The sequence below is a fragment of the Oncorhynchus mykiss genome, chromosome 17, assembly GCF_013265735.2.
Source record: "Oncorhynchus mykiss isolate Arlee chromosome 17, USDA_OmykA_1.1, whole genome shotgun sequence".
NCBI lineage: Eukaryota > Metazoa > Chordata > Actinopteri > Salmoniformes > Salmonidae > Oncorhynchus > Oncorhynchus mykiss.
Genome location: NC_048581.1, coordinates 85,767,962 through 85,785,073, shown reverse-complemented (window position 1 = coordinate 85,785,073; position 17,112 = coordinate 85,767,962). Strand labels below are relative to the sequence as shown.

General features: G+C 46.3%; 1 protein-coding gene across 6 annotated transcripts in view; it reads right to left on the bottom strand.

The window, feature by feature from the left end:
• The window catches only part of LOC110493284 (R3H domain-containing protein 2), a 91,197-nt gene that overhangs the window by 36,665 nt on the left and 37,420 nt on the right, over positions 1–17,112 (bottom strand). For all 6 annotated transcript variants that reach the window (XM_036950838.1, XM_036950840.1, XM_036950843.1 and 3 more), the window contains exons 5-9: positions 16,541–16,745; positions 15,956–16,034; positions 15,011–15,070; positions 4,023–4,163; positions 163–271 (exon numbers count right to left, since the gene is read on the bottom strand). In XM_036950838.1, coding sequence (XP_036806733.1) covers positions 163–271; positions 4,023–4,163; positions 15,011–15,070; positions 15,956–16,034; positions 16,541–16,745 — 594 coding nt within the window. The remainder of the gene's footprint in view (positions 1–162; positions 272–4,022; positions 4,164–15,010; positions 15,071–15,955; positions 16,035–16,540; positions 16,746–17,112) is intronic.

Below are 17,112 nucleotides of genomic sequence, written 5' to 3'. Positions count from 1 at the left end.
ATCGTATCCTCGTGTTCTACAAAGACGTACAAAGGTAAAAACAGCTACAAATAACATGTATGAAGAATCTGTGAATCAGAACTGTTAAGTATAATTAACTGTTAAGTATTTAAGTAATAAAAAGCAACAGTGAAGAATTTAAAAAAAAAAGGGACTAATGACCTGATTATCGTCCTTGTCCATACTGGCGTCGTCCCTCTTGAGGATAAACTTCTTCTGGAAATCCGTGTTCCTCTCATCCTTGATATGCTCTGAGAACCTCTGTTCTGGGCTGAAGAAAAAAAACAAGTCAGAAACTCTTGTTAGGACTAGTTTTGTAACGATACCAACATTTTACTAACGATACGATACCAATGAGTACCACGATACCAGGCCAAGTACCACGATACCAAGTAGTACCACGATACCAAGTAGTACCACGATTCCAATGAGTACCACGATTCCAATGAGTACCACGATACCAAGTAGTACCACGATACCAAGTAGTACCACAAGAGGAAAATGTGTTGCCTAGCGTCCTGTTCAACCCGTCCCCCGGGCGCTTGTTCACATTTTCTAAATGTTCTGCAAAAATGTGTCACTGAAATTCACACTTCTACTCAATACAACACATTGAATTTAACTTCACACTTTCAGTGTATAATTTCAGTGTATAATAAAATACTGTATAGAATGGCTGATTTGCTCATATTGGCAAAGGCCACACACTCCCGCGGTCTCCTTTTCTCAAACACACACAAACACACGCTGCTCCCACAAACACACACACACATGCTGCTCCCACAAACACACGCTGCTCCCACAAACACACGCTGCTCCCACAAACACACGCTGCTCCCACAAACACACGCTACACACACACACACACACACACACACACACTGCTCCCACAAACACACGCTGCTCCCACAAACACACGCTGCTCCCACAAACACACGCTGCTCCCACAAACACACGCTTCTCCCACAAACACACGCTGCTCCCACAAACACACGCTGCTCCCAGAAACACACGCTGCTCCCACAAACACACGCTGCTCCCACAAACACACTCTGCTCCCACAAACACACGCTGCTCCCACAAACACACGCTGCTCCCACAAACACACGCTGCTCCCACAAACACACGCTGCTCCCACAAACACACGCTGCTCCCACAAACACACGCTGCTCCCACAAACACACGCTGCTCCCACAAACACACGCTACACACACACACACACACACACTGCTCCCACAAACACACGCTGCTCCCACAAACACACGCTGCTCCCACAAACACACACTGCTCCCACAAACACACGCTGCTCCCACAAACACACGCTGCTCCCACAAACACACGCTGCTCCCACAAACACACGCTGCTCCCACAAACACACGCTGCTCCCACAAACACACTCTGCTCCCACAAACACACATTGCTCCCAAATTTTAAAACGTTAGGCACCAAAGACAATTTAAGCAGCACCAAAAATGTAAATATTTTTGATATTTTAGGCTTCCATTAGGCCTATATGAAGCACACCGATTTGAATCACACCTATATGAATCACACCTATATGAATCACACCTATATGAATCACACCTATATGAATCACACCTATAAGAATCACACCTATATGAATCACACCTATATGAATCAATCACACCTATATGAATCACACCTATATGAATCACACCTATATGAATCACACCTATATGAATCACACCTATATGAATCACACCTATATGAATCACACCTATAAGAATCACACCTATATGAATCACACCTATAAGAATCACACCTATAAGAATCACACCTATATGAATCACACCTATAAGAATCACACCTATAAGAATCACACCTATATGAATCACACCTATAAGAATCACACCTATATGAATCACACCTATAAGAATCACACCTATATGAATCACACCTATAAGAATCACACCTATATGAATCACACCTATATGAATCACATTTCATGAGTAGCAGACCCTTTTCCTATCTTTCTGTGCCAATCAAATTTGCCTAGACCTACTGTCAAGTTACCAGGTAGTTAGCCAGCTAGGTAAAGTGACTGAACTATGTTGATTGTTATCAAACCAATAATTGGCGACCCGGGACTAGTTTAAAGCAGCACGCGACTGGGATTGTGAAATTATATAAAAGGCAAATCCCGCTGGAAAGAAAAAGGTGTGTCTGGTAACATGGGTTGTATTCTAGAACTGTTTAGACTAGAAACAAGACCTGGTAACATGGGTCACATTTCTATAACTGTTTAGACTAGAAACAAGACCTCTGGTAACATGGGTTGTATTCTATAACTGTTTAGACTAGAAACAAGACCTCTGGTAACATGGGTCATTATTATATAACTGTTTAGACTAGAAACAAGACCTGGTAACATGGGTCATTATTCTATAACTGTTTAGACTAGAAACAAGACCTCTGGTAACATGGGTTGTATTTCTATAACTGTTTAGACTAGAAACAAGACCTGGTAACATGGGTCATTATTATATAACTGTTTAGACTAGAAACAAGACCTGGTGACATGGGTCATTATTCTATAACTGTTTAGACTAGAAACAAGACCTCTGGTAACATGGGTCATTATTATATAACTGTTTAGACTAGAAACAAGACCTCTGGTAACATGGGTCATTATTATATAACTGTTTAGACTAGAAACAAGACCTCTGGTAACATGGGTCACATTTCTATAACTGTTTAGACTAGAAACAAGACCTGGTAACATGGGTCATTATATATAACTGTTTAGACTAGAAACAAGACCTGGTAACATGGGTCATTATTATATAACTGTTTAGACTAGAAACAAGACCTCTGGTAACATGGGTCATTATTCTATAACTGTTTAGACTAGAAACAAGACCTGGTAACATGGGTCATTATTATATAACTGTTTAGACTAGAAACAAGACCTCTGGTAACATGGGTCATTATTCTATAACTGTTTAGACTAGAAACAAGACCTGGTAACATGGGTCATTATTATATAACTGTTTAGACTAGAAACAAGACCTGGTAACATGGGTCATTATTATATAACTGTTTAGACTAGAAACAATCCGTTTTCTTTGCTGTAAAAACTGCAGGCCTTTCACTCTCTGACACGCAGAGGCTGCATGACAGTGAACTCGCACAGTCTACTCAGACTGGTCTGTGCTCATTGTTATAACAGGTGATGAAACCCTGCCACCTCCACACGCTGCTCCAAATGTAACTCCAGAAGACCCATCAGGGTCACCCCTCGCCATCACCGAGAAATTATATTTACACAACTGATGGAGGAATAGATGACCAGGAATAGCATCCAGAGAGATGCAGGTGAGTGAGGGCTGGTCGAGGATGCTGAGAGATGCAGGTGAGTGAGGGCTGGTCGAGGATGCTGAGAGATGCAGGTGAGTGAGGGCTGGTCGAGGATGCTGAGAGATGCAGGTGAGTGAGGGCTGGTCGAGGATGCTGAGAGATGCAGGTGAGTGAGGGCTGGTCGAGGATGCTGAGAGATGCAGGTGAGTGAAGGTTGGTCGAGGATGCTGAGAGATGCAGGTGAGTGAGGGCTGGTAGAGGAAGAGGATGGCTGATCACAGCTGCCACACGTGATATGCACATGAAATTGAAGTGGATATGATTGGACTTGAACATACAAGAGACCGTTGCTTGGAGGCTGTTGCTTCAATTCAACTGAATTTATAAACATTTTATAAAACCAGAGACAAGAGGATTCCTTAGATTGACAGGGCTGAAACATTTGGTAGTATCATATGAAACGGTATTACAGTACTCTAAAATGTTGGTATAAGAAGTATCATGACGTTTTGGTACCGTGATATTACCATGGTACCTGCATACCATGGCCTCCTCAGTTCTACACATGGCCTCCTCAGATCTACACATGGCCTCCTCAGATCTACACATGGCCTCCTCAGTTCTACACATGGCCTCCTCAGTTCTACACATGGCCTCCTCAGTTCTACACATGGCCTCCTCAGTTCTATCTGTCTCCCACTCACATGCGTGTGTTGCCAGTCTTGTTGATGATGACGGCCTTGCCAGTCTGGTCTACGTTGTGGTCCATGCCAAAGTAGGCCGCTACACGGTGCAGCAGCATGCGATGGTACGACGTCATCTGGGGAAACTTCTTGTACTGGTTACTGGAGGGAGAAACAACGTGTACTGCTTACTGGAGGGATAAACAACGTGTCCTGGTTACTGGAGGGATAAACAACGTGTACTGGTTACTGGAGGGAGAAACAACGTGTACTGGTTACTGGAGGGATAAACAACGTGTACTGGTTACTGGAGGGCGAAACAACGTGTACTGGTTACTGGAGGGATAAACAACGTGTACTGGTTACTGGAGGGAGAAACAACGTGTACTGGTTACTGGAGGGAGAAACAACGTGTACTGGTTACTGGAGGGAGAAACAACGTGTACTGGTTACTGGAGGGATAAACAACGTGTACTGGTTACTGGAGGGATAAACAACGTGTCCTGGTTACTGGAGGGATAAACAACGTGTCCTGGTTACTGGAGGGAGAAACAACGTGTACTGGTTACTGGAGGGAGAAACAACGTGTACTGGTTACTGGAGGGATAAACAACGTGTCCTGGTTACTGGAGGGATAAACAACGTGTACTGGTTACTGGAGGGATAAACAACATGTACTGGTTACTGGAGGGAGAAACAACGTGTACTGGTTACTGGAGGGAGAAACAACGTGTACTGGTTACTGGAGGGAGAAACAACGTGTACTGGTTACTGGAGGGAAGAACAACGTGTACTGGTTACTGGAGGGGAGAACAACGTGTACTGGTTACTGGAAGGGAGAACAACGTGTACTGGTTACTGGAGGGGAGAACAACGTGTACTGGTTACTGGAGGGTTAAACAACGTGTACTGGTTACTGGAGGGAGAAACAACGTGTACTGGTTACTGGAGGGAGAAACAACGTGTACTGGTTACTGGAGGGAGAAACAACGTGTACTGGTTACTGGAGGGAGAAACAACGTGTACTGGTTACTGGAGGGAGAAACAACGTGTACTGGTTACTGGAGGGATAAACAACGTGTACTGGTTACTGGAGGGGAGAACAACGGGTACTGGTTACTGGAGTGGTAAACAACGTGTACTGGTTACGGGAGGGGTAAACAACGTGTACTGGTTACTGGAGGGGAGATCAAAGTGTACTGGTTACTGGAGGGGAAAACAACGTGTACTGGTTACTGGAGGGTTAAACAACGTGTACTGGTTACTGGAGGGAGAAACAACGTGTACTGGTTACTGGAGGGTAAAACAACGTGTACTGGTTACTGGAGGGAGAAACAACGTGTACTGGTTACTGGAGGGGAGAACAACGTGTACTGGTTACTGGAGGGGAGAACAACGGGTACTGGTTACTGGAGGGGAGAACAACGTGTACTGGTTACTGGAGGGATAAACAACGTGTACTGGTTACTGGAGGGAGAAACAACGTGTACTGGTTACTGGAGGGAGAAACAATTTGTACTGGTTACTGGGGGGGTAAACAACGTGTACTGGTTACTGGAGGGAGAAACAACGTGTACTGGTTACTGGAGGGATAAACAACGTGTCCTGGTTACTGGAGGGTTAAACAACGTGTACTGGTTACTGGAGGGGAGAACAACGTGTACTGGTTACTGGAGGGGAGAACAACGGGTACTGGTTACTGGAGGGAGAAACAACGTGTACTGGTTACTGGAGGGAGAAACATGAAGATTAAACAATGTGTACTGGTTACTGGAGGGGATAAACAACGTGTACTGGTTACTGGAGGGGATAAACAACGTGTACTGGTTACTGGAGGGTTAAACAACGTGTACTGGTTACTGGAGGGGGGAAACAACGTGTACTGGTTACTGGAGGGGAGAACAACGGGTACTGGTTACTGGAGGGAGAAACAACGTGTACTGGTTACTGGAGGGATAAACATGAAGATTAAACAATGTGTACTGGTTACTGGAGGGATAAACAATGTGTACTGGTTACTGGAGGGGGGAAACAATGTGTACTGGTTACTGGAGGGGGGAAACAACGTGTACTGGTTACTGGAGGGGGGAAACAACGTGTACTGGTTGCTGGAGGGGGGAAACAACGTGTACTGGTTGCTGGAGGGGGGAAACAACGTGTACTGGTTACTGGAGGGGTAAACAACGTGTACTGGTTACTGGAGGGAGAAACAACGTGTACTGGTTACTGGAGGGATAAACAACGTGTACTGGTTACTGGAGGGAGAAACAACGTGTACTGGTTACTGGAGGGGTAAACAACGTGTACTGGTTACTGGAGGGATAAACAACGTGTACTGGTTACTGGAGGAAGAAACAACGTGTACTGGTTACTGGAGTGGTAAACAACGTGTACTGGTTACTGGAGGGATAAACAACGTGTACTGGTTACTGGAGGGGAGAAACAACGTGTACTGGTTACTGGAGGGATAAACAACTTGTCCTGGTTACTGGAGGGGAGAACAACGTGTACTGGTTACTGGAGGAATAAACAACGTGTCCTGGTTACTGGAGGGATAAACAACGTGTCCTGGTTACTGGAGGGAGAAACAACGTGTACTGGTTACTGGAGGGATAAACAACGTGTACTGGTTACTGGAGGGATAAACAACGTGTCCTGGTTACTGGAGGGAGAAACAACGTGTACTGGTTACTGGAGGGAGAAACAACGTGTACTGGTTACTGGAGGGATAAACAACGTGTCCTGGTTACTGGAGGGATAAACAACGTGTACTGGTTACTGGAGGGATAAACAACATGTACTGGTTACTGGAGGGAGAAACAACGTGTACTGGTTACTGGAGGGAGAAACAACGTGTACTGGTTACTGGAGGGAGAAACAACGTGTACTGGTTACTGGAGGGAAGAACAACGTGTACTGGTTACTGGAGGGGAGAACAACGTGTACTGGTTACTGGAAGGGAGAACAACGTGTACTGGTTACTGGAGGGGAGAACAACGTGTACTGGTTACTGGAGGGTTAAACAACGTGTACTGGTTACTGGAGGGAGAAACAACGTGTACTGGTTACTGGAGGGAGAAACAACGTGTACTGGTTACTGGAGGGAGAAACAACGTGTACTGGTTACTGGAGGGAGAAACAACGTGTACTGGTTACTGGAGGGAGAAACAACGTGTACTGGTTACTGGAGGGATAAACAACGTGTACTGGTTACTGGAGGGGAGAACAACGGGTACTGGTTACTGGAGTGGTAAACAACGTGTACTGGTTACGGGAGGGGTAAACAACGTGTACTGGTTACTGGAGGGGAGATCAAAGTGTACTGGTTACTGGAGGGGAAAACAACGTGTACTGGTTACTGGAGGGTTAAACAACGTGTACTGGTTACTGGAGGGAGAAACAACGTGTACTGGTTACTGGAGGGTAAAACAACGTGTACTGGTTACTGGAGGGAGAAACAACGTGTACTGGTTACTGGAGGGGAGAACAACGTGTACTGGTTACTGGAGGGGAGAACAACGGGTACTGGTTACTGGAGGGGAGAACAACGTGTACTGGTTACTGGAGGGATAAACAACGTGTACTGGTTACTGGAGGGAGAAACAACGTGTACTGGTTACTGGAGGGAGAAACAATTTGTACTGGTTACTGGGGGGGTAAACAACGTGTACTGGTTACTGGAGGGAGAAACAACGTGTACTGGTTACTGGAGGGATAAACAACGTGTCCTGGTTACTGGAGGGTTAAACAACGTGTACTGGTTACTGGAGGGGAGAACAACGTGTACTGGTTACTGGAGGGGAGAACAACGGGTACTGGTTACTGGAGGGAGAAACAACGTGTACTGGTTACTGGAGGGAGAAACATGAAGATTAAACAATGTGTACTGGTTACTGGAGGGGATAAACAACGTGTACTGGTTACTGGAGGGGATAAACAACGTGTACTGGTTACTGGAGGGTTAAACAACGTGTACTGGTTACTGGAGGGGGGAAACAACGTGTACTGGTTACTGGAGGGGAGAACAACGGGTACTGGTTACTGGAGGGAGAAACAACGTGTACTGGTTACTGGAGGGATAAACATGAAGATTAAACAATGTGTACTGGTTACTGGAGGGATAAACAATGTGTACTGGTTACTGGAGGGGGGAAACAATGTGTACTGGTTACTGGAGGGGGGAAACAACGTGTACTGGTTACTGGAGGGGGGAAACAACGTGTACTGGTTGCTGGAGGGGGGAAACAACGTGTACTGGTTGCTGGAGGGGGGAAACAACGTGTACTGGTTACTGGAGGGGTAAACAACGTGTACTGGTTACTGGAGGGAGAAACAACGTGTACTGGTTACTGGAGGGAGAAACAACGTGTACTGGTTACTGGAGGGAGAAACAACGTGTACTGGTTACTGGAGGGGTAAACAACGTGTACTGGTTACTGGAGGGATAAACAACGTGTACTGGTTACTGGAGGAAGAAACAACGTGTACTGGTTACTGGAGTGGTAAACAACGTGTACTGGTTACTGGAGGGATAAACAACGTGTACTGGTTACTGGAGGGGAGAAACAACGTGTACTGGTTACTGGAGGGATAAACAACGTGTCCTGGTTACTGGAGGGGAGAACAACGTGTACTGGTTACTGGAGGAATAAACAACGTGTCCTGGTTACTGGAGGGATAAACAACGTGTCCTGGTTACTGGAGGGAGAAACAACGTGTACTGGTTACTGGAGGGATAAACAACGTGTACTGGTTACTGGAGGGATAAACAACGTGTACTGGTTACTGGAGGGATAAACAATGTGTACTGGTTACTGGAGGGATAAACAACGTGTACTGGTTACTGGAGGGAGAAACAATGTGTACTGGTTACTGGAGGGATAAACAACGTGTCCTGGTTACTGGAGGGATAAACAATGTGTACTGGTTACTGGAGGGATAAACAACGTGTACTGGTTACTGGAGGGAGAAACAATGTGTACTGGTTACTGGAGGGATAAACAACGTGTCCTGGTTACTGGAGGGAGAAACAATGTGTACTGGTTACTGGAGGGATAAACAACGTGTACTGGTTACTGGAGGGAGAAACAACGTGTACTGGTTACTGGAGGGATAAACAACATGTACTGGTTACTGGAGGGAGAAACAACGTGTACTGGTTACTGGAGGGATAAACAACGTGTACTGGTTACTGGAGGGAGAAACAACGTGTACTGGTTACTGGAGGGAGAAACAACGTGTACTGGTTACTGGAGGGAGAAACAACGTGTACTGGTTACTGGAGGGAGAAACAACGTGTACTGGTTACTGGAGGGATAAACAACGTGTACTGGTTACTGGAGGGGAGAACAACGGGTACTGGTTACTGGAGTGGTAAACAACGTGTACTGGTTACGGGAGGGGTAAACAACGTGTACTGGTTACTGGAGGGGAGATCAAAGTGTACTGGTTACTGGAGGGGAAAACAACGTGTACTGGTTACTGGAGGGTTAAACAACGTGTACTGGTTACTGGAGGGAGAAACAACGTGTACTGGTTACTGGAGGGTAAAACAACGTGTACTGGTTACTGGAGGGAGAAACAACGTGTACTGGTTACTGGAGGGGAGAACAACGTGTACTGGTTACTGGAGGGGAGAACAACGGGTACTGGTTACTGGAGGGGAGAACAACGTGTACTGGTTACTGGAGGGTAAAACAACGTGTACTGGTTACTGGAGGGAGAAACAACGTGTACTGGTTACTGGAGGGAGAAACAATTTGTACTGGTTACTGGGGGGGTAAACAACGTGTACTGGTTACTGGAGGGAGAAACAACGTGTACTGGTTACTGGAGGGATAAACAACGTGTCCTGGTTACTGGAGGGTTAAACAACGTGTACTGGTTACTGGAGGGGAGAACAACGTGTACTGGTTACTGGAGGGGAGAACAACGGGTACTGGTTACTGGAGGGAGAAACAACGTGTACTGGTTACTGGAGGGATAAACATGAAGATTAAACAATGTGTACTGGTTACTGGAGGGGATAAACAACGTGTACTGGTTACTGGAGGGGATAAACAACGTGTACTGGTTACTGGAGGGTTAAACAACGTGTACTGGTTACTGGAGGGGAGAACAACGTGTACTGGTTACTGGAGGGGAGAACAACGGGTACTGGTTACTGGAGGGAGAAACAACGTGTACTGGTTACTGGAGGGATAAACATGAAGATTAAACAATGTGTACTGGTTACTGGAGGGATAAACAATGTGTACTGGTTACTGGAGGGGGGAAACAATGTGTACTGGTTACTGGAGGGGGGAAACAACGTGTACTGGTTACTGGAGGGGGGAAACAACGTGTACTGGTTGCTGGAGGGGGGAAACAACGTGTACTGGTTGCTGGAGGGGGGAAACAACGTGTACTGGTTACTGGAGGGGTAAACAACGTGTACTGGTTACTGGAGGGAGAAACAACGTGTACTGGTTACTGGAGGGATAAACAACGTGTACTGGTTACTGGAGGGAGAAACAACGTGTACTGGTTACTGGAGGGGTAAACAACGTGTACTGGTTACTGGAGGGATAAACAACGTGTACTGGTTACTGGAGGAAGAAACAACGTGTACTGGTTACTGGAGTGGTAAACAACGTTTACTGGTTACTGGAGGGATAAACAATGTGTACTGGTTACTGGAGGGGAGAAACAACGTGTACTGGTTACTGGAGGGATAAACAACGTGTCCTGGTTACTGGAGGGGAAAACAACGTGTACTGGTTACTGGAGGAATAAACAACGTGTCCTGGTTACTGGAGGGATAAACAACGTGTCCTGGTTACTGGAGGGAGAAACAACGTGTACTGGTTACTGGAGGGATAAACAACGTGTACTGGTTACTGGAGGGATAAACAACGTGTACTGGTTACTGGAGGGATAAACAATGTGTACTGGTTACTGGAGGGATAAACAACGTGTACTGGTTACTGGAGGGAGAAACAATGTGTACTGGTTACTGGAGGGATAAACAACGTGTCCTGGTTACTGGAGGGATAAACAATGTGTACTGGTTACTGGAGGGATAAACAACGTGTACTGGTTACTGGAGGGAGAAACAATGTGTACTGGTTACTGGAGGGATAAACAACGTGTCCTGGTTACTGGAGGGAGAAACAATGTGTACTGGTTACTGGAGGGATAAACAACGTGTACTGGTTACTGGAGGGAGAAACAACGTGTACTGGTTACTGGAGGGATAAACAACGTGTACTGGTTACTGGAGGGATAAACAACGTGTCCTGGTTACTGGAGGGTTAAACAACGTGTACTGGTTACTGGAGGGGAGAACAACGTGTACTGGTTACTGGAGGGGAGAACAACGGGTACTGGTTACTGGAGGGAGAAACAACGTGTACTGGTTACTGGAGGGATAAACATGAAGATTAAACAATGTGTACTGGTTACTGGAGGGGATAAACAACGTGTACTGGTTACTGGAGGGGATAAACAACGTGTACTGGTTACTGGAGGGTTAAACAACGTGTACTGGTTACTGGAGGGGAGAACAACGTGTACTGGTTACTGGAGGGGAGAACAACGGGTACTGGTTACTGGAGGGAGAAACAACGTGTACTGGTTACTGGAGGGATAAACATGAAGATTAAACAATGTGTACTGGTTACTGGAGGGATAAACAATGTGTACTGGTTACTGGAGGGGGGAAACAATGTGTACTGGTTACTGGAGGGGGGAAACAACGTGTACTGGTTACTGGAGGGGGGAAACAACGTGTACTGGTTGCTGGAGGGGGGAAACAACGTGTACTGGTTGCTGGAGGGGGGAAACAACGTGTACTGGTTACTGGAGGGGTAAACAACGTGTACTGGTTACTGGAGGGAGAAACAACGTGTACTGGTTACTGGAGGGATAAACAACGTGTACTGGTTACTGGAGGGAGAAACAACGTGTACTGGTTACTGGAGGGGTAAACAACGTGTACTGGTTACTGGAGGGATAAACAACGTGTACTGGTTACTGGAGGAAGAAACAACGTGTACTGGTTACTGGAGTGGTAAACAACGTGTACTGGTTACTGGAGGGATAAACAACGTGTACTGGTTACTGGAGGGGAGAAACAACGTGTACTGGTTACTGGAGGGATAAACAACGTGTCCTGGTTACTGGAGGGGAGAACAACGTGTACTGGTTACTGGAGGAATAAACAACGTGTCCTGGTTACTGGAGGGATAAACAACGTGTCCTGGTTACTGGAGGGAGAAACAACGTGTACTGGTTACTGGAGGGATAAACAACGTGTACTGGTTACTGGAGGGATAAACAACGTGTACTGGTTACTGGAGGGATAAACAATGTGTACTGGTTACTGGAGGGATAAACAACGTGTACTGGTTACTGGAGGGAGAAACAATGTGTACTGGTTACTGGAGGGATAAACAACGTGTCCTGGTTACTGGAGGGATAAACAATGTGTACTGGTTACTGGAGGGATAAACAACGTGTACTGGTTACTGGAGGGAGAAACAATGTGTACTGGTTACTGGAGGGATAAACAACGTGTCCTGGTTACTGGAGGGAGAAACAATGTGTACTGGTTACTGGAGGGATAAACAACGTGTACTGGTTACTGGAGGGAGAAACAACGTGTACTGGTTACTGGAGGGATAAACAACGTGTACTGGTTACTGGAGGGAGAAACAACGTGTACTGGTTACTGGAGGGATAAACAACGTGTACTGGTTACTGGAGGGATAAACAACGTGTACTGGTTACTGGAGGGATAAACAACGTGTACTGGTTACTGGAGGGATAAACAACGTGTACTGGTTACTGGAGGGTTAAACATGGAGATTTAACAACGTGTCCTGGTTACTGGAGGGATAAACAACGTGTACTGGTTACTGGAGGGAGAAACAATGTGTACTGGTTACTGGAGGGATAAACAACGTGTCCTGGTTACTGGAGGGATAAACAACGTGTCCTGGTTACTGGAGGGATAAACAATGTGTACTGGTTACTGGAGGGATAAACAACGTGTACTGGTTACTGGAGGGAGAAACAATGTGTACTGGTTACTGGAGGGATAAACAACGTGTCCTGGTTACTGGAGGGAGAAACAATGTGTACTGGTTACTGGAGGGATAAACAACGTGTACTGGTTACTGGAGGGAGAAACAACGTGTACTGGTTACTGGAGGGAGAAACAACGTGTACTGGTTACTGGAGGGATAAACAACGTGTACTGGTTACTGGAGGGATAAACAACGTGTACTGGTTACTGGAGGGATAAACAACGTGTACTGGTTACTGGAGGGTTAAACATGGAGATTTAACAACGTGTACTGGTTACTGGAGGGATAAACAACGTGTCCTGGTTACTGGAGGGATAAACAACGTGTCCTGGTTACTGGAGGGATAAACAACGTGTACTGGTTACTGGAGGGAGAAACAACGTGTACTGGTTACTGGAGTGATAAACAACGTGTACTGGTTACTGGAGGGATAAACAACGTGTACTGGTTACTGGAGGGTTAAACATGGAGATTTAACAACGTGTACTGGTTACTGGAGGGATAAACAACGTGTCCTGGTTACTGGAGGGATAAACAACGTGTACTGGTTACTGGAGGGAGAAACAATGTGTACTGGTTACTGGAGGGATAAACAACGTGTCCTGGTTACTGGAGGGATAAACAATGTGTACTGGTTACTGGAGGGATAAACAACGTGTACTGGTTACTGGAGGGAGAAACAATGTGTACTGGTTACTGGAGGGATAAACAACGTGTCCTGGTTACTGGAGGGAGAAACAATGTGTACTGGTTACTGGAGGGATAAACAACGTGTACTGGTTACTGGAGGGATAAACAACGTGTACTGGTTACTGGAGGGATAAACAACGTGTACTGGTTACTGGAGGGATAAACAACGTGTACTGGTTACTGGAGGGATAAACAACGTGTACTGGTTACTGGAGGGATAAACAACGTGTACTGGTTACTGGAGGGATAAACAACGTGTCCTGGTTACTGGAGGGATAAACAACGTGTCCTGGTTACTGTCGGGATAAACAACGTGTACTGGTTACTGGAGGGAGAAACAACGTGTACTGGTTACTGGAGTGATAAACAACGTGTACTGGTTACTGGAGGGATAAACAACGTGTTCTGGTTACTGGAGGGATAAACATGGAGATTTAACAATGTGTACTGGTTACTGGAGGGATAAACAATGTGTACTGGTTACTGGAGGGATAAACAACGTGTCCTGGTTACTGGAGGGGAGAACAACGTGTCCTGGTTACTGGAGGGATAGACAATGTGTACTGGTTACTGGAGGGATAAACAACGTGTACTGGTTACTGGAGGGATAAACAATGTGTACTGGTTACTGGAGGGATAAACAACGTGTACTGGTTACTGGAGGGATAAACAACGTGTCCTGGTTACTGGAGGGATAGACAATGTGTACTGGTTACTGGAGGGATAAACAACGTGTCCTGGTTACTGGAGGGGAGAACAACGTGTACTGGTTACTGGAGGGATAAACAACGTGTACTGGTTACTGGAGGGATAAACAACGTGTCCTGGTTACTGGAGGGATAAACAACGTGTCCTGGTTACTGGAGGGGAGAACGTGGAGATGAACCATCTAGTGATGATACTTTAGTGGTAGTACAGTGTCTCTCTCCTAGATGTGGACTGTTACCCTTTTCTAAAACTAAATGAAATTGTTAGTCAAACTGTTAGAGACGGGACGGATTTACTTTTGAAATACAACAAAATAAACTTCAGATGAGGGTGATGACACCATGCCAGAGTCCCAGGCAGCCAAATATACCATACTGATATACCAACTAGAGTACAGTCCCTATGTATATCCCATTATACATATACCGGAGTAAAGTAGCAGTATGGAATGTGGATACGTCCCACGTGGCACCCTATTCCCTACATAGGGCACTACTTTAGACCAGAGCCTATATAGGGAATAGGGTGCAATTTCTCACTCACTTGTCGTCATTAATGAACTCCAGGATATCTTGTTCTAGTTTCATCAGCATCATTCGATCCCTGTTGGAGAGAGGGGAGAGAGAGAAAGAGGGGAGAGAGAAAGAGGGGAGAGAGCGGGGGGAGAGAGGGGAGAGAGGAGAGCGGAGAGAGAGAGAGAGGAGAGAGATAGAGGGGAGAGAGAGAGAGGAGAGAGCGGGGAGAGAGAAAGAGGGGAGAGAGGGGAGAGAGAGGGGAGAAAGAGAGAGGAGAGAGAGAGGGGGGCGAGAAAGGGGAGAGAGGAGAGAGAGGGGAGGGAGGAGGAGGGGGAGAGGAGAGAGAGAGAGAGAGAAGAGGAGAGAGAGAAGGGGGAGAGAGAGAGAGGGGAGAGAGAGAGAGGGGGAGAGGGGAGAGAGAGAGGGAAGAGAGAGAGAGGGGGAGAGGGGAGAGAGGGGAGAGAGAGAGTGAAGAGAGAGAGAGAGGGGGGAGAGAGAGGAGAGAGGGGAGAAAGGGGAGAGGTGAGAGAGAGGAGAGCAATAGAGAGGAGAGGGAGAGAGAGGAGAGGAGACAGAGGGAGGGAGTGAGACTGTGGCAGGACAATCTGAGTGCCATCTGCTCATTCCATTCACCCCACAGTGACTCCTTTCCCAATTCGTCCTCAGAGACAGGATGAGCACCTAATAAACACAGTCCAGACCACCACAGGGTTAGGCTAGCTGGTTCAATTAGCTTAGAGACCAATGCTAACTTGAAATATATCTGCTTAACATGGACTACCATGTCTATCATGCATTGATGTAGCTCAATGAGAAATGTGTGCAAAAACAACATGAATCCCCAAGCTGATCTACAGTTAAGATTCTGCCCTTAGAGTTTCTCAATCCATTTCCATCCGTCGAGTGCTGTGATAGGAGGTCTCCCCTTCCGTAACTGGGGTTTTGTGTATGTGTGTGTGTGGTTTTTTTTTACCTGGGGTTGTTTTTCAGTGTGTTGACCAGGAAGTCGTGCACGTCGATACCGGTGGAGTCTGTGTACTCCTGGCTGGAGTCTGGCGGAAAGGAGACACAGAAGACAGGATGCTTGACATGGCTCCAAAAATGACACCATACACACAATCTGGTAACACACGCGCACGCGCACAAGGACGCGGACGCGGACACAGACCAGACACAGACACAGACAGACACAGACCAGACACAGACACAGACAGACACAGACAGACACAGACAGACACAGACAGACACACAGACACAGACAGACACACACACACAGAGACACACACACACAGAGACACACACACACAGAGACACACACACACACACACACACACACAGAGACACACACACATACACACACAGAGACACACACACAGAGAGACACACACACAGAGAGACACACACACACAGAGACACACACACACAGAGACACACACACACACACACAGAGACACACACACACAATGATACAGACATCTATCCGTCTCCCATCAGCTGGTCTGCCCCTCTTTGCTACTCGAATGAATCCTCTTCAGCATTTCCCCCAGAGACATCTTACCTCGTGACAGCATCTTGCGTGGAGTCCTGTTCTTCTCCTCCTCATCCTCGTTCTCATAGTCATCCTTAGAAGACTTCTCCTCCTCCTTGTCCGAGGGACAGCTGATGTGGAGTTGGATAATGTCTGGAGGTCCGTCAGTACAGAACGGACCTGATGATTCCTCACACACCGCCAGGCTCCTCACCAGCTTCAGCTTGGCATTGGACTGAAACACACCCAGAGACACACAGTGAAGCAGCAGACTACACACACAGGTTAGTGAGACACACACCACAGTGAAGCAGCAGTCTTAACACATAGGTTAGTGAGACACACACCACAGTGGAGTAATTTATATCTCTTCGGTTCATCAATAATAGATCAAATTCATTGCACACTATCAATATTTGACAAAAAAATGTTTACAAATAAATAAATCTGCATTTTAGCTTGGCATTAGACTGAAACACAAAGAAACAAACATACCACATCGAAGCAAGCAGCTAAGTAAAAACCACAAGTATTTAAACCCAGACACAGGCTACATTAACCTGGTCCTAAGAGATATCTGGTCACACACCAGCACCATTTTA